Source organism: Arachis stenosperma, chromosome 2 (genome assembly GCF_014773155.1).
Source record: "Arachis stenosperma cultivar V10309 chromosome 2, arast.V10309.gnm1.PFL2, whole genome shotgun sequence".
NCBI lineage: Eukaryota > Viridiplantae > Streptophyta > Magnoliopsida > Fabales > Fabaceae > Arachis > Arachis stenosperma.
This window is the reverse complement of record NC_080378.1, coordinates 35,120,345-35,143,281: the sequence shown is the minus strand read 5'-3', so window position 1 is coordinate 35,143,281 and position 22,937 is coordinate 35,120,345. Positions and strand designations below refer to the sequence as shown.

General features: G+C 38.2%; 1 protein-coding gene across 1 annotated transcript; it reads left to right on the top strand.

Moving 5' to 3' along the window:
• The first annotated feature begins 4,561 nt into the window (after positions 1-4,561).
• On the top strand, positions 4,562-5,425 carry LOC130962795 (uncharacterized). The gene has a single exon (XM_057888962.1). The coding sequence runs from the start codon at positions 4,562-4,564 to the stop codon at positions 5,423-5,425; it is 864 nt and encodes a 287-aa protein (XP_057744945.1).
• The last annotated feature ends 17,512 nt before the right edge of the window (positions 5,426-22,937 follow it).

The following is a 22,937-nucleotide window of genomic DNA, read 5'->3' as shown; positions in this document are numbered from 1 at the left end:
TGCTTAGGGCCACGGCCAAGACTCATAAAGTAGCTGTGTTCAAGAATCAACATACTTAACTAGGAGAATCAATAACACTATCTAAAATTCTGAGTTCCTATATATGCCAATCATTCTGAACTTCAAAGAAAAAAGTGAGATGCCAAAACTGTTCAGAAGCAAAAAGCTACTAGCCCCGCTCATCTAATTGGGACTAAGTTTCATTGATATTATGAGATTCATTGTATATTCTCTTCTTTTTATCCTATTTAATTTTCAGTTGCTTGGGGACAAGCAACAATTTAAGTTTGGTGCTGTGATGAGCGGATAATTTATACACTTTTTGGCATTGTTTTTACATAGTTTTTAGTATGATTTAGTTACTTTTTAGTATATTTTTATTAGTTTTTAAGCAAAATTTACATTTCTAGACTTTACTATGAGTTTGTATGTTTTTCTGTAATTTCAGGTATTTTCTTGTTGAAAATGAGGGACCTGAGCAAAAATATGATTCAGAGGCTGCCAAAGGACTGCTGATGTTGTTGTATTCTGACCTCCCTGCACTCGAAATGAAATTTTTTGAGCTACAGAAGTCCAAATGGTGCGCTCTCAACTGCGTTGGAAAGTAGACATCCAGGGGTTTCTAGCAATATATAATAGTCCATACTTTTCCCGAGTTTAGACGACTCAAACTGGCGTTTAACGCCAGATTTCTGCCCTATTCTGGAATTAAATGCCTGAAACAAGTTGCAAAGCAGAGTTAAACGCCAGAAACAAGTTATAAACTGGCGTTTAACTCCAAGGAAGACCTCTACATGTGAAAGCTTCAATACTCAGCCCAAGCACACACCAAGTAGGCCCGGAAGCGGATTTCTGCATCATTTACTTATTGTTGTAACCCTAGTAACTAGTTTAGTATAAATAGAACTTTTTACTATTGTATTAGGGATCTTTTGATCATCTTTTGATCTCTTGATCACGTTTTGGGGGCTGACCATTCGGCCATGCGTAGACCTTGTTCTTATGTATTTTCAACGGTGGAGTTTCTACACACCATAGATTAAGGTGTGGAGCTCTGCTGTTCCTCAAGAATTAATGCTATTACTATTGTTCTTCTATTCAATTCATGCTTATTCTTATTTTAAGATATTCATTCGCACACAAGAATATGATGAATGTGATGATTATGTGACACTCATCACCATTCTCACTTACGAATGCGTGATTGACAACCACTTCCGTTCTACATGAAAACAAGCTTGAATGCATATCTCTTGGATTTCTAATCAATGATTCACATCGACTCCCCTCTGACAATGGGGCATCTGAATCCGAGATTAGAATCTTCGTGGTATAGGCTAGAATCCATTGGCAGCATTCCTGAGATCCGGAAAGTCTAAACCTTGTCTGTGATATTCCGAGTAGGATCTGGAATGGGATGACTGTGACGAGCTTCAAACTCGCGACTGTAGGGCATGGTGACAAACGCAAAAGGATAGTAAATCCTCTTCCTACATGATCGAGAACCAACAGCTGATTAGCCATACGATATATGTGCATGGTATTTTTCATCTGAGACGAAAAATTCGACAGTTGATTAGCCGTACAGAAACCGTAGAGGACCATTTTCACTGAGAGGACGGGAAGTAGTCATTGACAATGGTGACACCTGTAGAGACCCTCAGTTTTAAAAAATATAAATATAAATAAGTTATAATTTATTTTATAAAATTAAAATTCCTTATTTTTAGAAAAATTATTTTTATTATCAGTAATTGAATTAATTTTATAATAATTTGAATTTAATCAAATCCATATTATTACTATTATTATTATTATTATTATTATTATTATTATTATTATTATTATAAAACATTGGATATAATTATCAGGAGTATTATATGTACTATAAACTTATATAGTTTTGCTCCCTAGTATTATAAAATCATTGTTGTTATTATATTACACTACGTTGTTGTTGTTATTATTATTATTATTATTATTATTATTATTATTATTATTATTATTATTATTATTATTATTATTATTATTATATGATCATCATTGCTATTGTTAGTATTATTATTACTATTATTAATTATAAAAGATGGAAATCAAAGGCGGTTTATATTCTGGATTAAGTTACATATATATATTATTATTATTCACTAAAGTTCGTTCCTGTACTATTATTATTATTATTATTCACTATTTAACCTAATACTTCAATCATTATATATATATTTACTAAGGTTTATCATTATCCTTATGTATATATAATAAAGAAAGCCTAAGGCGGCTTGCTTTCTTAAATCATATATATATATATATATATATATATATATATATATGAATACCGTAAGGAAAAAAAAAGGGAGAGAAGAGAATAGCGTAACGAAGAAAAAAAAAGAAATAACGTAAATCTCTTTGAATTTCTGGTTTCGATTTCTTGCAATCCGTAACTCCAATCAAAAATCTAATCCGGTGAAAGTATTCATAACCTCCTCCTCTACACGTTGACACCATTTTTGATTAGTGGAAGTTGACAATAGCGTAGCTCCTCTTTTCTTTGGATTTGGCCAACGAGAGTTTTAGGAGGCAAAGACGATTCTGGACGTTTTCTTCTTCGATAGCTCGGTCAGAAAGCTTCTCCAGAGCTTTGAATATTTTGATTCCGTACGAAGGTATGGTTTTGGTTTCTCGTAGTTAATGTTTAATGTCACGTGAAAACTTAGGCTAGAAGACCTTAAGATAGGAATGAACTGAATGTATAATTGATGGATTGTGTATATGGAATAAAATGTGTGGTTTAGCTGTTGTTAATAATTTGCTGTTGAAGTTGGTTAGTTTTGAGAAAAGATTTAATATTGGTATTTGTTTTATTTTGAAATAATTTGTTACTGGAAATGATTTGAATGACTGAGAGGTGTTTGGTTTGGTAGTTGGGACCCTTTAAGGGTGGCAGAAATTCGAGTTTTAGAGGAGATACTGCCAAGATTTCTATGAGAATTAGAGTTTTGATTTGAAGGGTTATTTTAAAAAGGAAAGAGATTATTATGTGGCCTGTGTATTTGAGACTATTTGTTGACCCTCTGTCGCAAGATGTGACCGGGCACTTTAACTCCCCGGATTCCCCCATGGGCATGCATATAAATATGAATATTGAATATTATTGAGCTTGGAGTTTAACTCCATGGAATACTATGTTATTGAGCTTGGAGTGTGACTCCATGGAATATTATATTTGAGCTTGGAGTTTGACTCCATGGAATATTATTGAGCTTGGGGATGCGCGCACAGAGGGACTGTCCAATGGTTAATTACCAGGACTTGTCGGGTTGGCTGTATAACCGACAGATGAGACTCATCAGCCATAGGACAGGCATACATCATATGCATTTGTTTGTTTGCTTGAGTGTGCATTGTTTTGGTTTGCTTAACTGTTTAATTCTGCTTATCCGCTACTTGTTCTACTTGCTGTAAATGCTTCTCTATCTGTGTTTTCCTTGCTTGAACTATATGTGTATGTTTTCTGAGATATTCCTCTTGACGAAGGTGTGAGGAGAGAGGGTTGTTCCACCAGTGATTCGGAGGATTGGAGGCGACAGAAAGTGAAGTATTAAGTTAAAGTTAGATTCAGACCTAGAATACGTTAGATAACTTACCTAACTTTTGGTTTAGTTTATTTTATTTAAGAATGATTTTGAGTGTCGGAGTTCTAGGAATGCCTCTGACTTTCCTGAGACCTTTTATATTAACTATGCGGGCACCTTTACCATACTGAGAACCTCCGGTTCTCATCCCATACTATGTTGTTACTTTTCAGATGCAGGTCAAGAGACACCTCGTTGAGCGCTGGATATCCTTCTTATAAGCAAAGAACTACCTTTTGGACTATCATATTTTGTTTTAGGCTATGTATATATGTTTATAGAATCTCCGCATGTACATTTTGTGTTTTGTCCCTCCGAGAGGTTGACTTGGAGATACAGGTGTTTATTATGTAGTTAGAGTTTTATTTTGGGTTGTATATATATATATATATATATATATATATATATATATATTATATACTCTGGCCGGCCTTAGCTTCGCAGGTCGAGTTTGGAGCTTGCAATCTGAGTTTTAGAACTCTGATATGTATATATACTTTCAGCTTCCTTTTGATCTTATCTATTCGTTTTATGAATATCCATGCGAGTGTCACACGATTTTCTATTTATCGTTCTTGTTTAGCTTATTCTTCAAGGCTCTTAGATACAATTTCTTTCAACTATATTTATATGTCTTTTCTTTTAGAGGTCGTAATACCTCGCCACCTCTGCTTTACTACTTAAGCGTAAAACTCTATGTGGTAGGGTGTTATATTATGGTATCAGAGCAGTTCGTTCCTGTAGAGCCTGAGGGATGGACTTATTATGCTTCTGGGCATACTCTGGGTGTGTGTATGTGCTATTAGGATATCTGATTGATATATGTGGCATAAACGTTCATGAGCATGCATTTGGAACTTGAAGCATTAGACTTGCGATATTAAGACTGATCAACTTAATATCACTTGTTTGGTGTGTGAAGGGACCAGATGTCGACTCATGGACGCGGTCGCGGGCGAGGTAGAGGTAGGATAGGCACCGTTACTCCTGGCCCGGCAGGAAATGATCCAGTAGACTTCATGGCTGCACTGGGAAATATGGCTGCGGCTATGCAGGCGACAGCCGAGGCACTGGATAATCAGATAAACCAGGATAATCACAGAAACAATAATGATGAGGACGGTCCCATGACACTTGCTACATTTCTGAAAGTTCACCCTCCGACCTTCAGGGGAACCTCAAATCTCACTGATGCAGACAATTGGATTCAGGCTATGGAACGGGCACTGCAGGCTCAGCAGGTTCCTGAGGAGCAATGGGTTGAGTTTGGAACTTATCAGTTGCAGGGTGAGGCTCAGTATTGGTGGCAGGGGACACGACGTATCCTGCAGCCAGATGGCACTGTGGCTCCTTGGGAGGTTTTCCGAACAGAGTTCTATAAGAAATACTTTCCTAATTCAGTCAGAAATGCCAAGGAACTTGAACTGATGCAGTTAAAGCAGGGACAAATGACTGTTACTGAGTATACTAGTAGGTTTGAGGAGTTATGTCGCTTTTCTCGTATCTGTCAAGGTGCGCCTGAAGATTTTGCTGAGTGGAAATGTATTAAGTATGAAGGAGGTATTCGAAGTGATATTCTGAGCTTCGTTGCACCAATGGAGATCAGAGTGTTTTCGGAACTGGTAAACAAAAGTAGAGTTGCTGAGGATTGTCTGAGAAAGGCAACAACAGATAAGAGTGATCAACGAATTTTTGTTAGGAGAGATCAGGGAAGGAACTTCGCCCCTAGAGGACAAGATTTTAAGCGAGGCGGTTACACCCCACAACCATATTTGGGCCAGAATAACTTCTAGAGATTCAGTAATAATAACAGCCAGGGAAGAGGCAAAGGAAAGCAAGCTCAGACCCCACCGAATGATTTAACTTGTAGGAGGTGTGGAAAGTACCACCCGAATACTCCGTGCAGGGCTGGTTTAGGTGTATGCTTTTACTGTGGTGAAGCTGGGCATTTGTCTTGGAATTGTCCAGAAAAGAAGAAGAATCAAGAAGCTGGAAAGGCACAACATCAGGGACGCATGTTCACTATGACAGCGGATGGTGCTGGAAGCGCAGATACTTCGATTAGAGGTAATCACGAACTGATAATCGAAATTTCCGACTGCCTTGCATAGTAAATAACACGTAGCATTCATTGTAGTACATTACCGAGTTGTGAGCCTTGTGATTTTCAACTGAGCGATCGACTAAAGACCTCCGAATGGTGAGACAAAACGATAGTGGTCAGCCTAGAAAAGTGACTAAATTCTTGGAGGATAATAATAAGAGTGGCGCAGCAGTAGTGCGTCAAACTATTATGAATATACAACTTAAGTTATACATATGGGACCAGAAATATTGAGAGCTGTGCGGGACAATTACCTGAAACCCAGAGATGGTAAGTTATGAGGAAGAGACATGACATAGATTGAACCCATAATTGATAATCTGTTAGGTGTCAAGAGAAAGAGTAAGTTGTGATAAATTCAGTGTCAGAGGCTGAACCAGTTTCGATTGTATTACGTAAGGTGACACCAATAGAATTGGCAGAACTTAAGAGCTAGATGAAGCGAGTATTAGAAGCGATAAACCCGTCGTTCTAATACCAACATGCCTTATAACCTTTCTGCATCGAGTCTATCTTGTATCTTCCGCTTTGCGTAGACTTTAAGCCATAAGATATCCTGGATTTATAAACTAAGCATGTCAAACCTTTCTGTTTTTCTTTGACATGTTTAAGAAGGGAAGTTACGCTAGAATGAATCTTTTCCATGTTATATCAATTTTCGAGGGCGAAAATTTTTATAAGGTGAGTAGAATGTAGAGACCCTCAGTTTTAAAAATATAAATATAAATAAGTTATAATTTATTTTATAAAATTAAAATTCCTTATTTTTAGAAAAATTATTTTTATTATCAGTAATTGAATTAATTTTATAATAATTTGAATTTAATCAAATCCATATTATTACTATTATTATTATTATTATTATTATTATTATTATAAAACATTGGATATAATTATCAGGAGTATTATATGTACTATAAACTTATATAGTTTTGCTCCCTAGTATTATAAAATCATTGTTGTTATTATATTACACTACGTTGTTGTTGTTATTATTATTATTATTATTATTATTATTATTATATGATCATCATTGCTATTGTTAGTATTATTATTACTATTATTAATTATAAAAGATGGAAATCAAAGGCGGTTTATATTCTGGATTAAGTTACATATATATATTATTATTATTCACTAAAGTTCGTTCCTGTACTATTATTATTATTATTATTCACTATTTAACCTAATACTTCAATCATTATATATATATTTACTAAGGTTTATCATTATCCTTATGTATATATAATAAAGAAAGCCTAAGGCGGCTTGCTTTCTTAAATCATATATATATATATATATATATATATATATATATATATATATATATATATGAATACCGTAAGGAAAAAAAAAGGGAGAGAAGAGAATAGCGTAACGAAGAAAAAAAAAAGAAATAACGTAAATCTCTTTGAATTTCTGGTTTCGATTTCTTGCAATCCGTAACTCCAATCAAAAATCTAATCCGGTGAAAGTATTCGTAATCTCCTCCTCTACACGTTGACACCATTTTTGATTAGTGGAAGTTGACAATAGCGTAGCTCCTCTTTTCTTTGGATTTGGCCAACGAGAGTTTTAGGAGGCAAAGACGATTCTGGACGTTTTCTTCTTCGATAGCTCGGTCAGAAAGCTTCTCCAGAGCTTTGAATATTTTGATTCCGTACGAAGGTATGGTTTTGGTTTCTCGTAGTTAATGTTTAATGTCACGTGAAAACTTAGGCTAGAAGACCTTAAGATAGGAATGAACTGAATGTATAATTGATGGATTGTTTATATGGAATAAAATGTGTGGTTTAGCTGTTGTTAATAATTTGCTGTTGAAGTTGGTTAGTTTTGAGAAAAGATTTAATATTGGTATTTGTTTTATTTTGAAATAATTTGTTACTGGAAATGATTTGAATGACTGAGAGGTGTTTGGTTTGGTAGTTGGGACCCTTTAAGGGTGGCAGAAATTCGAGTTTTAGAGGAGATACTGCCAAGATTTCTATGAGAATTAGAGTTTTGATTTGAAGGGTTATTTTAAAAAGGAAAGAGATTATTATGTGGCCTGTGTATTTCAGACTATTTGTTGACCCTCTGTCGCAAGATGTGACCGGGCACTTTAACTCCCCGGATTCCCCCATGGGCATGCATATAAATATGAATATTGAATATTATTGAGCTTGGAGTTTAACTCCATGGAATACTATGTTATTGAGCTTGGAGTGTGACTCCATGGAATATTATATTTGAGCTTGGAGTTTGACTCCATGGAATATTATTGAGCTTGGGGATGCGCACACAGAGGGACTGTCCAATGGTTAATTACCAGGACTTGTCGGGTTGGCTGTATAACCGACAGATGAGACTCATCAGCCATAGGACAGGCATACATCATATGCATTTGTTTGTTTGCTTGAGTGTGCATTGTTTTGGTTTGCTTAACTGTTTAATTCTGCTTATCCGCTACTTGTTCTACTTGCTGTAAATGCTTCTCTATCTGTGTTTTCCTTGCTTGAACTATATGTGTATGTTTTCTGAGATATTCCTCTTGACGAAAGTGTGAGGAGAGAGGGTTGTTCCACCAGTGATTCGGAGGATTGGAGGCGACAGAAAGTGAAGTATTAAGTTAAAGTTAGATTCAGACCTAGAATACGTTAGATAACTTACCTAACTTTTGGTTTAGTTTATTTTATTTAAGAATGATTTTGAGTGTCGGAGTTCTAGGAATGCCTCTGACTTTTCTGAGACCTTTTATATTAACTATGCGGGCACCTTTACCATACTGAGAACCTCCGGTTCTCATCCCATACTATGTTGTTACTTTTCAGATGCAGGTCGAGAGACACCTCGTTGAGCACTGGATATCCTTCTTATAAGCAAAGAACTACCTTTTGGACTGTCATATTTTGTTTTAGGCTATGTATATATGTTTATAGAATCTCCGCATGTACATTTTGTGTTTTGTCCCTCCGAGAGGTTGACTTGGAGATACAGGTGTTTATTATGTAGTTAGAGTTTTATTTTGGGTTGTATATATATATATATAATTATATACTCTGGCCGGCCTTAGCTTCGCAGGTCGAGTTTGGAGCTTGCAATCTGAGTTTTAGAACTCTGATATGTATATATACTTTCAGCTTCCTTTTGATCTTATCTATTCGTTTTATGAATATCCATGCGAGTGTCACACGATTTTCTATTTATCGTTCTTGTTTAGCTTATTCTTCAAGGCTCTTAGATACAATTTATTTCAACTATATTTATATGTCTTTTCTTTTAGAGGTCGTAATACCTCGCCACCTCTGCTTTACTACTTAAGCGTAAAACTCTGTGTGGTAGGGTGTTACATTATGGTATCTGTAACACCCTAATATTCAGCTCCTTATGCTCGAGTCATAAGTCAATGATATTACGGTGGTACGACTCTCAGGTGGATTATTAATATATAAATATAGTTAATTTTGAAAGGAGTATTAATCGAGAAGCCTGAAAAGAGTAGAAATAAAATCGCAAAGACGTATCACTCACGTTTCGACAACGAAAAGTTAAACTGTGAAGCCGAAAGCGATAAACGGACAGACATAAAGGAGATTGAGAGACAGATAACAGATAGATATATATAACGTAAGTAAATAGCCACTAGTCGCGACCCGCGAAGTTTAGGCCGGCTAGGGTACAGTACAAAAGTAGTTGACAACAATATATCCTAATCTCTCCCAAAGAAAACATGAGAGCCTCTATAGGCAAGTTCCAAAAGAGTTCAATACATAATATAATCTTTTCAAAACAAGATGGAGAGATTCTAATCAAAACACAAGGTAGAGGAAATAAATATCTTCGCCGTCTCTCAGACGAACCGCAGCTCACTTCTGAGCACCTGAATCTGTATCTGAAAAACAAGAGATATACGGAATGAGAACCCCGGGCCCATGGGTTCCCAGTACGGTAAAAGTGCCAAATAAATCCAATGCACGGCAATAAAAACTCACTAAGCATCCTAAACTCCTTTTCACCAAATATCCAGCCTAGATTCTCACTAATCCATAAATAGGCATCTGACGTAAGGGGATGCTAAATCTAGTTCATATTACACATGTTTTCCCAATCCACTGATTCTTTCACGAATCGGACTCAGAATCATAAGCAAAACCATTACCAGTTGCTCTGCCTCAGCAGCTCTATATCAATACATCATACCCTCGCCTGGAGCCAGTGAAATCACATCACTACGTCCACCCAGGGGGGCTCAAATGATCTCATTCGAAAATCATCATCATTATGCAATCGCATTATCAATTCATCTCATCAAGAACAGCCCCCAACATCCACCAACACCATCATGAGGGATCTCTCAGTTGTACAAACACAAGCAATACAGTCAAGTAATACACAAATAAGGTACAAGTAGGACAAGAAGCATGTAATCAGGTAACATAGCATATATGATACGGAAATCCAAAACAAATAGGCAAACCCAAACAATTCAAACATATGCAAATGATGTATGCCTGCCCTATGGCTGATGATATCATCTGTCGGTTATCAAGCCAACCCGACGTGTCCGGTAGCTAACCCGGGCACAGTCTCTCTGTTGCGTATTAATATCATTAGAGGGTATCTGCGCCCTGTCGCCATTAGAGGGTATCTGCGCCCTGTCGCCATTAGAGGGTATCTGCGCCCTGTCGCCATTAGAGGGTATCGGTGCCCTGTCACCCTTACAACCAGAGAGAAAACACAAGTATTGACCCGGAGCAAGCGGGACGAACCACAACCCTTGCTACTACCCAGGTAAACTCGTATCTCAGATAGTGGAAGTGAAATTCACAATTATCAATAATTCAGCATAAACATGCATGAATTCTCATCCATGGATCAACATCCATATCAGCCATCCGGCTCACGGTTAAATCCATAACCAGCCAATATTCATAGCATACACAGCTATTCCGGCTCACGGTTCAATCCAGAACCAGCCAATATTCATAGCATACACAGCTATTCCGGCTCACGGTTCAATCCAGAACCGGCCAATTCATAAACAATTACGGCCCTTCGGCCAATGGCATAACAAGCACTTCCACCACCATCCTCCACATCTCACATAATCCTCAATGATCCTCATTGATTATTCATTTTCCCCTTGCTTCACTCGCAAGTTACCTCATTCACTAGCCCTTTTCTAATAGCTAGGCATATCATAAAGATTTAATATATAAGTGGTGAGATCGGAGGCTTAGAAGTATGAGATTTGGCTTTTAAAACTCAAATATCAACTTTGGCATGAAAACAATGCCACGCGTACGCGTACTCCACGCGCACGCGTGGATGTCCTTAAAAACTCATCGACGCGCAAGCGTCATGCACGCTAACGCGTGGATTAAAAATTTGCCATATCGACGCGCACGCGTCAACCACGCGTACGCGTGGATACTCTCGTGCCCCAGGCACAAAGCTGGCACAGTTCTGGCACAACTCTCTGGAAAATGGCTGGGCATTGGGTGCAGCACTATCGGCGCGCCCGCGCACATCACGCGCACGCGTGGATGGCGTTTTCTGAAAGATCGGCGCGTACGCGCCAAGTGCGCCCACGCGCAAGGGGTTATTCTGCTAAAAATTTACTAAGTTAAAAACTGCTGAATTCACAGCTTCAACCCCCAATCTTCCGACGGACATAACTTCCTCATTTTAAATCGTTTTTCACCCGTTCTTCGAACGGCATGGACATCCCGGACCCAATTTCATTTCTAAACAGATTTGGCACAAAACAAAGATCCGTAGTCCAAGTTATGTCCCGTCAAAGTATGCCCAAAACCATGTTTTCATATAAAACCACAAAGTGCCATTTTCAAAACAAGCCATTTTCAACTCTTTTCAAAATCAATCAAAACATGCCAATTTCAACCCTTTTTGAAACCAATCAAAATATACCAAAATCAACATCAAGCCTCCTCAACTCATACATTAACACTTTACCACGAATCACAAAACCATCATATAACCATCTTTACCCATTTCAAGCAAATGGCTAAATTCCAAGCATATCAACATGTCCTACATCCTTCCTCATCTCAATTTCCAACAATACTATTTCCAATCAACCATCATTATACATAATCAATATCATAATCACTATCACGTGGTTCCACCCACAAATCAACCTTAATCATTCCTCAAACATATATCACAATATATACCTCTCATGCATTATCATACCATCAAGGCATTAACAATCATACTCACATATATGACCACATAATAAATCTCAACCAAAATCAAACATACCTCATCTATACAATTTCACCCAAAATTACCAATTTCCACACTTCAACTCCTCAAACCTCATTATCCAATAACCAACCCAATCATTCATACATTCATTATATGAAATTCATCCAATCACTTGTGTCATCATACAATGCACACATCAACTTACCTTCCTTACCTCTTTCCGGCCTCCGGCCCAAAATTTACGGCCTCCGGCCCAATTTCACAATTTAAATGCATAAACCACAAATTAATACTCATTACCCAATACATCAAATTTTCAATACACCAAGCATACAAGGCCACACAATTCTCAACCCAAATCATCAATTCACATTACATACCAACTATGCATATTAGCATCAACCATTTACACAATCCAAACTTAATCCTAGGGGCATCTAGCCTAGGAATTCTCATCACACCACACGGTACTTAAATGGAACTTAAACCGTACCTCTTGTAGCCAAATCAATTGAGCCTCTTCTTTGGAAGTCTCCACCAACCTTAGCTCCAAGCCTCACCAAAGCTCCACAAGCAATATCAACCTCCCAATTGTGCATCAAAATCACCAAATACACTAACATAACCAATATCACATACATACATCAACCTAGGGCTCATAAGGATGATAAATCACAAGAGTTTGAGCACTTCTTACCTCAGCCCATATGAAGTAGGGATAGAACCCACTTAGAATCCATGTTGGAGTATCCCTAAACACCCAAAATCACAAGATTTCAACACTAACTTCCCAAAAACGTGTAACAGTGGGGAATTTCGAAAACTGGGCAGAGATGAATGGAATACTCACCACAAAACTTAGATAGAATTGTAGAGGATGAGAAGAGCGACGCGTGGCCGCAAACGGCTCGTCAATCGGAGCTCCGTAGCTCAAGTTATGGTGATTTGAAGATCAAAGAGAGTTAGGTTTTCTCTCTTCTCTCCTCTCTTCACTATTTCAGCGCCCCAACCCTTCTCTTTAGGGTAAAATGAGCTGAAATGCTCATAACTAATGTTTATATATGTTGGGTCTTGGGCCCACTTAGGCCCAGTTCACTTATTTTTGTCCGTTGGCCCAATTTTGGACCAAAACCCTTAAGATTAGCGCTCTAAATCGCACTTCAAATATTTCTACCTCTCCTAATTATAATTCCTCATTTCTTAATCTTATTTACCCATAATCAATTTTCTCAGCTGTAGTACCAGACAAATCTCAGCCGGTACTTCCGGTCAAAATTTCACTGCGCGCTTTTACGCAGAAAACTATGTTTTCCGACTCGAAAAAATTCACTGAATCCAAATATCATATTTAAATCATCAAATTCCAATTGCAAAATCTTCCAACCATATTCGCTCCTACTTAACTTATTATTTAATCAATTTCGGTTAGGCCGGGTTTTACATTCTACCCCCCTAACAGAAATTTTCGCCCTCGAAAATTCCATCCATCACTACGAGTACGCGAGCATAGTCTTCCTTTATATCAACGTATAACAGTTCCAAGGTCCTTTTTACTCTGCGCGCTTCCGTTGCCGCACTCTGATCTCTCTATCCCTGAGGGTCTCGGTCGTTCGTTCAACGCCGACCAACAGCCTCGTCCCTTACTTTTACCGGCTCATCAACTCACACCCTATTAAATCTCGAATCATGTCATCAATAAGATTGCCATCATCGTTAATCATAGCCATTTTTTTTCACATCACTATAATCAATCAATGATCGTCACCACACCTTAATCATACTCCATCACTATCCTCTCTCTCTCTCTGCCAAGCCAATTCCTCTAATCACAGCTCAACTCCAAGCATAATCTCCAAACTTACTTTCTTATTCTCAAACCCTCAAATTTCTTCATGACTTGCTGATATAAAGCCTCTGGCTTATCAATCAAAAACCCCTTTCATTTCTAGAAACCAAATGAGTTCGGAATAGCGAGTTAACAAAATCATAAGAGTTCGCATTTCCTTTAATAATCTATAAAAGCATTTGAGACACATCTCTTTTGTTAAAATTACTCATATCAAAAATCATCTTCAAAACCAAAACCAACACTCTTTCAAATTCTTGGGGAAAAATTTTCAACAGCACCTCTCCAAAAATTGGAGTTTACCACCTGTCACGGGTTCCCTCAAACCAATCTCAATACCGCATCGACATTTCGATTTAATGGTTTTCACATTCGTCTTTCAAAACCAATCATTATAAATCTCAAACTAAAACCAAGATCACTATGACCAAACATCACAGTACTCATCTCTCAACACCACAACTTGCACTCTCTCATCATCTAAATCCAATTGTGCATTAATGATAATTTCCTTATCCGCTTTAGAACCATCAAAGCTCGCAGCCGCAATCATTTCCAACTAATTTGGGATCATTACTTGCAGTAACCCGCTTAACCCTTCTAATATTCAAACATAAGATACTATAATAAACTTTTACAGCTCTTATTCGTAGCTATCCTGTGTTACTGCTTCCACAAGTTTCCGTTGCTTTATTCGGATCTCTCGTCTAGTACGAGCTCTATCACTTATTTCCTCAAGTACTCAACCACAACTTAGCATGACTGGCATTCACTAGATTTCTATCTATGATAGCCAAAACCACATACCAACTTAATCGTACTTTTAACACGTTGTTACCAATCTTTCGCTTACCAATTCCCAAACCGTCGGATCTAACGGTATCACCCGTTGTTGTAGTGAACACACGACCTTGTTGTTGGCTCTTGGTAGTATTCCGGTTGACCTCCTTAGGACATTTCTAGGACACATGTCCAACTCCTCTGCAACCATGGCAAAGTCCCAATCTACCTCGACACGGAGTTCCCGAATGATGGCTTTGACATCACCCACCAGTCATTCCATTCTGAGGTTGCTTTCCGTTAAAGGCCTACCTAATCATTTATGCTCACCAAACCTTTTATTAAGATAACTTAGGGTTATCTAGAACAGATCATAATTTTTCATTCGACCATGTATTACGAGTGAATACCAGCCTTCAGCATTATATAAAGTGGTAAAGAGTTAAGTTATCAGTTTTCTTATTACCTCAGGTACGAAAATCGGACCTGGCAGTCTCCCGATCCTTCCGGTGTGGGCAATCTCTGACCAAATGTCCTAGCTTTCCGCAATTGTAACACAAACCCGAACCATAACGACACGGTCTATTTGGGTGATGACCTCCACATCTCTGACAGCTCGAAACATCAGAAGCAGCCGCTGCCCGTTTTCCCTTACCGTTTCTTTGGGACTCCTCACTCGTCGCAAAGTCATTTCGCCTTTGAGGAAAACGTTGTGGGTATCCTCTTCTCTTAAACTCTTGACCCCTTGTTGGGTATTCTTGATTGTGCTCCCTGCGGTGGGACTCCCGACGGTCATTCTTCGCCTCAACAGCCTTCCTCACACATTCTTCAGCAATACGGCTCTTGTTCACAAGTTCGGAGAAGACCCTAATCTCCATCGGTCCAACGGAGTTCAGGATTTCACTTCGAAGTCCTCCCTCATACTTAATACACTTCCATTCCTCAAAGTCTCCTGGAGCTCCCTGACACATGCGGGAAAACCTGAATAGCTCCTCAAATTTGTCTGTATACTCAGATACGGACATAGCACCTTGCTTCAGCTGTAGTAACTCCAATTCCTTGGCTGTTGATGAGCGGATAATTTATACACTTTTTGGCATTGTTTTTATATAGTTTTTAGTAAGTTTAAGCTACTTTTAGGGATGTTTTCATTAGTTTTATGTTAAATTCACATTTCTGGACTTTACTATGAGTTTGTGTGTTTTTCTGTGATTTCAGGTAAATTCTGACTGAAATTGAGGGATTTGAGCAAAACTCTGAAAAAGGCTGACAAAAGGACTGCTGATGCTGTTGGATTCTGACCTCCCTGCACTCGAAATGGATTTTCTGGAGCTACAGAACTCCAAATGGCGCGCTCTCAATGGCGTTGGAAAGTAGACATCCAGGGCTTTCCAGCAATATATATAGTCCATGCTTTATTCGAAGAATGACGACGTAACTTGGCGTTAAACGCCAAGTACATGCTGCTGTCTGGAGTTAAACGCCAGAAAAACGTCATGATCCGGAGTTAAACGCCCAAAACACGTCATAACCTGAAGTTTGACGCCAAGAAATGCCTCTACACGTGGATTGATCAAGCTCAGCCCAAACACACACCAAGTGGGCCCCGGAAGTGGATTTATGCATCAATTACTTACTCATGTAAACCCTAGTAGCTAGTCTAGTATATAGGACCTTTTACTATTGTATTAGACATTCTGGATCCTGGATTGTACTTTCTATCCGGTGATCACGTTTAGGGGGCTGGCCATTCGGCCATGCCTGAACCTCTTGCTTATGTATTTTCAACGGTGGAGTCTCTGCACACCATAGATTAAGGGTGTGGAGCTCTGCTGTACCTCAGAGATTAATGAAGTTCTATTTTCTTTTATTCAATTCTCTATCTTATTCTTATTCCAAGATATTCATTCGTACCCAAGAATATGATGAATGTGATGAGCTAATAACTCTCATCATCATTCTCACTTATGAGCGCGCGTGATTGACAACCACTTCCGTTCTACATGCAACAAAGCTTGAATGTGTATCTCTTAGATTCCCCAACAGAATCTTCGTGGTATAAGCTAGATAGATGGCGGCATTCATCTGGATCCGGAAAGTCCAACCTTGTCTGTGGTGTTCCGAGTAGGATCCTGGGAATCCGGAAAGTCCAACCTTGTCTGTGGTGTTCCGAGTAGGATTCCGTTCATGAATGACTGTGACGTGCTTCAAACTTTAACCTGCTGGGCGTTAGTGACAAACGCAAAAGAGGGATTCTATTCCAGTAGGAGCGGGAACCAACCGGTGATTGGCCGTACTGTGACAGAGTGCGTGCATTAGCTTTCACTGCGAGGATGGGATGTAGCTATCAACCATGGGTGATGCCTCCAGACTGGTTAGCTGTGCGAGTGACAGCCGTACAGGTTATTTCCCCGAGAGGAATGAAAGTAGCCACAGCTGATAGTGAACCCCTATACAAAGCTTGCCATGGAGAGGAGTAAGAAGGATTGAGTAGAAGCAATGGGATAGCAGGCGTCCGAGAGCTCTACAGCATCTCCATTCCGCTTATCTGAAATTCCTACCAATGAATCTGCATAAGTATCTCTATCCCTTTTATTATTCCTTTTTATTAGAACAATCCAATTATCACTATTACAAATGTTCAATCCGCCTAACTGAGATTTGCAAGGTGACCATAGCTTGCTTCATACCAACAATCTCTGTGGATTCGACCCTTACTCACGTAAGGTTATTACTTGGACGACCCAGTACACTTGCTGGTTAGTTGAACGGAGTTGTGAAAATAAACAGTGCCCTAAGAGTAAAATCATACAAGACCAAAAAGTCAGATCAAATAACAAGTGATCACAATTTCGTCCACCAAGTTTTTGGCGCCGTTGCCGGGGATTGTTCGAGTATGGACAACTGACGGTTCATCTTGTTGCTCAGATTAGGTAATTTTCTTTTCAAAAATCTTTTTCAAAATTTTTCTTTTAAATTTTCGTTTTTCTTCACATTATTTTCGAAAATAATTAATAAAAATCCAAAAAAATTAGAAAATCATAAAAAAAAAATATTTTGTGTTTCTTGTTTGAGTCTTGAGTCAATTTTTAAGTTTGGTGTCAATTGCATGCTTTTAAAAATTTTTCTTGCATTTTTCGAAAATCCCATGCATTCATAGTGTTCTTCATGATCTTCAAGTTGTTCTTGACAAGTCTTCTTGTTTGATCTTGATGATTTCTTGTTTTGTGTCTTTTCTTGTTTTTCATGTGCATTTTTGCATTCATATTTTTCATACATTAAAAATTTCTAAGTTTGGTGTCTTGCATGTTTTCTTTGCATCAAAATTTTTCAAAAATATGTTCTTGGTGTTCATCATGATCTTCAAAGTGTTCTTGGTGTTCATCTTGACATTCATAGCATTCTTGCATGCATCTTGTGTCTTGATCCAAAATTTCCATGTTTTGGGTCATTTTTGTGTTTTTCCTTAAAAATTTAAAAATCAAAAATATCTTTTCCTTATTTCCCTCCACAATTTAGAAATTTTGGGTTGACTTGGTCAAAAGATTTTTAAAATTAGTTGTTTCTTACAAGTCAAGTCAAAATTTCAATTTTAAAAATCTTATCTTTTCAAAATCTTTTTCAAAATCATATCTTTTTCAAAATTTTTTATTTATTTTCGAAAATTTCAAAAATATTTTTCAAATATTTTCAAATTCTTTTTCTTATCTTTATATGTAATTTTCGAAAATTCACTAATAATTAATGTGATTGGTTCAAAAATTTGAAGTTTGTTACTTTCTTGTTAAGAAAGGTTCAATCTTTAAGTTCTAGAATCTTATCTTGTAGTTTCTTGTTAGTGAAGTAAAAAAATTTTTAAATTTTTAAATTAAATCTTTTTATCTTTTATGTTATCTTTTTCAAAAATTTTATTTTTTTCAAAATTTGATTTTAAAATATCTTATCCAACTTACTATCTTCTTATCTTTTTAAATTTTGATTTCAAATCTTTTTCAATCAACTAACTAACTTTTTGTTTGTTTCTTATCTTTTTCAAAACCACTTAACTACTTTTTCCTCTTCTATTTTCGAAAATATCTCTCTCTTTTTCAAAAAGTTCTTTTTAATTAATTAATTGTTTCATGTTTTAATTTTAATTACATTTTATCTCTAATTTTCGAAAATCACTAACTCCTTTTCAAAATTATTTTCGAAATTTCTCTTCTCTCTTCCTCTTCTATTTAATTATTTAATTACTAACACTTCTCTTCACCCCTCTTCATCAAAAATCCGAATCCATTCCTCTTCTTCTACCCCTTTCTTTTTCTACTAACATAAAGGAATCTCTATACTGTGACATAGAGGATTCCTTCTTTCTTTTTTGTGTTCCCTTTTCTTTCATATGAGCAGGAACAGGGACAAAGGCACTCTTGTTGAAGTTGATCCAGAACCTGAAAGGACTCTGAAGAGAAAATTAAAAAGAAGCTAAATTACAACAATCCAGAAGCAACCTTTTAGAAAATTTCGAACAAGAGGAAGAGATGGCCGAAAATAATGATAATAATGCAAGGAGAATGCTTGGTGACTTCACAAAGCCAACATCCAAGATTGATGGAAGAAGCATCTCCATTCCTGCCATTGGAGCCAATAACTTTGAGCTTAAGCCTCAACTAGTTGCATTAATGCAACAAAACTACAAGTTTTATGGACTTCCATCTGAAGATCCTTATCAGTTTTTAACTGAGTTCTTGCAGATCTGTGACACTGTAAAGACAAATGGAGTTAATCCTGAAGTCTACAGACTCTTGCTTTTCCCTTTTGCTGTAAGAGACAGAGCTAGAGTATGGTTGGATTCACAACCCAAGGATAGCCTGGACTCATGGGATAAGCTTGTCACTGCATTCTTAGACAAGTTCTTTCCTCCTCAAAAGCTGAGCAAGCTGAGAGTGGATGTTCAAACCTTCAAACAAAAAGATGGTGAATCCCTCTATGAAGCTTGGGAAAGATACAAGCAGCTGACCAAGAGATGTCCATCTGACATGTTTTCTGAATGGACCATATTAGATATATTCTATTATGGTCTCTCTGAATTTTCGAAAATGTCATTGGACCACTCTGCAGGTGGATCTATTCACCTGAAGAAAACGCCTGAAGAGGCTCAAGAACTCATTGACATGGTTGCAAACAACCAGTTCATGTACACCTCTGAGAGGAATTCCGTGAACAATGGGGTACCTCAGAAGAAAGGAGTTCTTGAAATTGATGCTCTGAATGCCATATTGGCTCAGAACAAAATGTTAACTCAACAGGTCAACATGATCTCTCAGAATCTGAATGGATTGCAACATGCATCCAATAGTACTAGAGAGGTAGCTTCTGAAGAAGCTTATGATCCTGAAAACCCTGCCATGGCAGAAGTTAATTACTTAGGTGAACCTTATGGAAACACCTATAACTCATCATGGAGAAATCATCCAAATTTCTCCTGGAAGGATCAACAAAAACCCCATCAAGGTTTTAACAATGGTGGACGTGCAAGGCTGAATAATAGTAAGCCATATCCATCATCTTCTCAGCAACAGACAGAGAACTCTGAACAAAACAATTCTAATTTAGCCAACATAGTCTCTGATCTGTCAAAGGCCACTTTCAGTTTCATGAATGAAACCAGATCTTCCATTAGAAATCTGGAAGCACAAGTGGGCCAGCTGAGTAAGAAAGTTATTGAAACTCCTCCCAGTATTCTCCCAAGCAATACAGAAGAGAATCCAAAAGGAGAGTGCAAGGCCATTGATTTAATCAAAGTGACCGAATGCACTAGGGAGGAGGAGGACGAATATCCTAAGGAGAAAGACCTCCTGGGACGTCCTTCAAGCATGAAGGAGTCTCCTATTAAGGATCCAGAGGAATCTGAGGCTCATCTAGAGACCATAGAGATCCCATTAAATCTCCTTCTGCCATTCATGAGCTCTGAAGAATATTCATCCTCTGAAGAGGATGAAGATGTGATTGGAGAGCAAGCTGCTCTATATTTAGGAGCTATCATGAAGCTGAATGCCAAACTGTTTGGTAATGAGACTTGGGAAAGTAAACCTACCTTACTCATTAGTGAACTAGACACTTGGATTCAGAAAACTCTACCTCCAAAGAAACAAGATCCTGGCAAGTTCTTAATACCTTGTACCATTGGCACCATGAGCTTTGAAAAAGCTCTATGTGATCTGGGGTCAGGGATAAATCTTATGCCACTCTCTGTAATGGAGAAGATGGGGATCATTGAGGTACAACCTGCCTTGTTCTCATTACAATTGGCAGATAAGTCCATAAGACAAGCTTATGGATTAGTAGAGGACGTGCTAGTAAAGGTTGAAGGCCTTTACATCCCTACTGATTTCATAATCCTAGATACTAGGAAGGAAGATGATGAATGCATCATCCTAGGAAGACCTTTCCTAGCCACAGCAGGAGCTGTGATAGATGTCAACAGAGGTGAGTTAGTCCTTCAATTGAATGGGGACTACCTTGTGTTTCAAGCACACGGCCATCCCTCTATGACAGAAGAGAGTAAGCATGAAGAGCTTCTCTCAGTTCAGAGTCAAGAAGAGCCTCCACAGTCAAACTCTAAGTTTGGTGTTGTGAGGCCACAACCAAACTCTAAGTTTGGTGTTCAAACCCCATATCCAAACTCTAAGTTTGGTGTTGGGAATACCACACTTAAATTGACCTGATCACCTTGTGGTTCCATGAGAACCACTGTCAAGCTATTGACATTAAAGAAGCGCTTGTTGGGAGGCAACCCAATTTTATTTATCTAATTTTATTTTATTTTGTTTCTTTGTTATTTTTGTGTTTAATTAGGTACATGATCATGAGGAGTCACGAAAAAAATCAAAAAAATTAAAAACAGAGTCAAAAACAGAAGAAAAAAAATTTTCACCCAGGAGACGCACAGGCTGGCGTTCAACGCCCAGAAGGAGCATCTTTCTGGCGTTGAACGCCCAAAACAAGCAACAACCTGGCGTTTAACGCCAGGATGCGCACACAGAGGACAATCTGGCGCTGAACGCCAGAAACAAGCATGAAACTGGCGTTCAACGCCAGAAACGTGCATAACATGGGCGTTTAACGCCCAGAACTAGCATCAATGGGCGTTTGAACGCCAGAATGATGAATCAAGGCATGTTACATGCCTATATGGTGAAAGAATGGTATTTGTTTTCACCTCAGAATCTGTGGACCCCACAGGATCCCCACCTACCACATTCCTTTTAATCCTAATCACACTCTTCTAATCCAAATCTCATTCTCAATGTCACACTTCCCAAAAACCTTCACCTATCACCTCAATTCCACATTCTCCCACATAACCGAACCCTCTCTTCTCCCTCTCTCCATATTTTCTTCTTCTTCTTCTACTCTTCTTTTCTTTTTGCTTGGGGACAAGCAAATTTTAAGTTTGGTGTGGTAAAAAGCCTAAGCTTTTTATTTTTCATTCACCATCAATGGCACCCAAGGCCGGAGTTTCCTCAAGAAAAGGAAAAGGGAAGGCAAAAGCTTCCACTTCCGAGTCATGGGAGAGGGAGAGATTCATCTCCAAGAGCCATCAAGACCACTTCTATGATGTTGTGGCAAAGAAGAAAGTGATCCCTGAGGTCCCTTTCAAGCTCAAGAAGAATGAGTATCCGGAAATCTGACATGAAATTCAAAAAAGAGGTTGGGAAGTCTTAGCCAACCCCATGCAACAAGTCGGAATTCTCATGGTTCAAGAGTTCTATGCCAATGCATGGATCACTAGAAACCATGACCAAAGTATGAACCCAAGCCCAAAGAATTATCTCACAATGGTTAGGGGGAAATACTTGGATTTTAGTCCGGAGAATGTGAGGTTGGCGTTTCATTTGCCTATGATGCAAGGTGATGAACACCCCTACACTAGAAGGGTCAACTTTGATCAAAGGTTGGACCAAGTCCTTAGGAACATTTGTGTGGAAGGCGCCCAATGGAGAGTTGACTCCAAAGGCAAGCCAGTCCAACTAAGAAGACTGGACCTCAAGCCTGTAGCTAGAGGATGGTTGGAGTTCATTCAAAGATCCATCATCCCCACAAGCAACCGATCTGAAGTTACTGTGGATCGGGCCATCATGGTTCATAGCATCATGATTGGTGAAGAAGTAGAGGTTCATGAAGTCATAGCCAATGAACTCTACAAAATAGCTGACAAACCTTCATACATGGCACGGCTAGCATTCCCTCACCTCATATGCCATCTATGTTATTCAGCCGGAGTTATCATAGATGGAGATGCCTCCATAGAAGAAGACAAGCCCATCACCAAGAAAAGGATGGAGCAAACAAGGGAAGTTCCTCACGGCCCTCAAGGAGAACA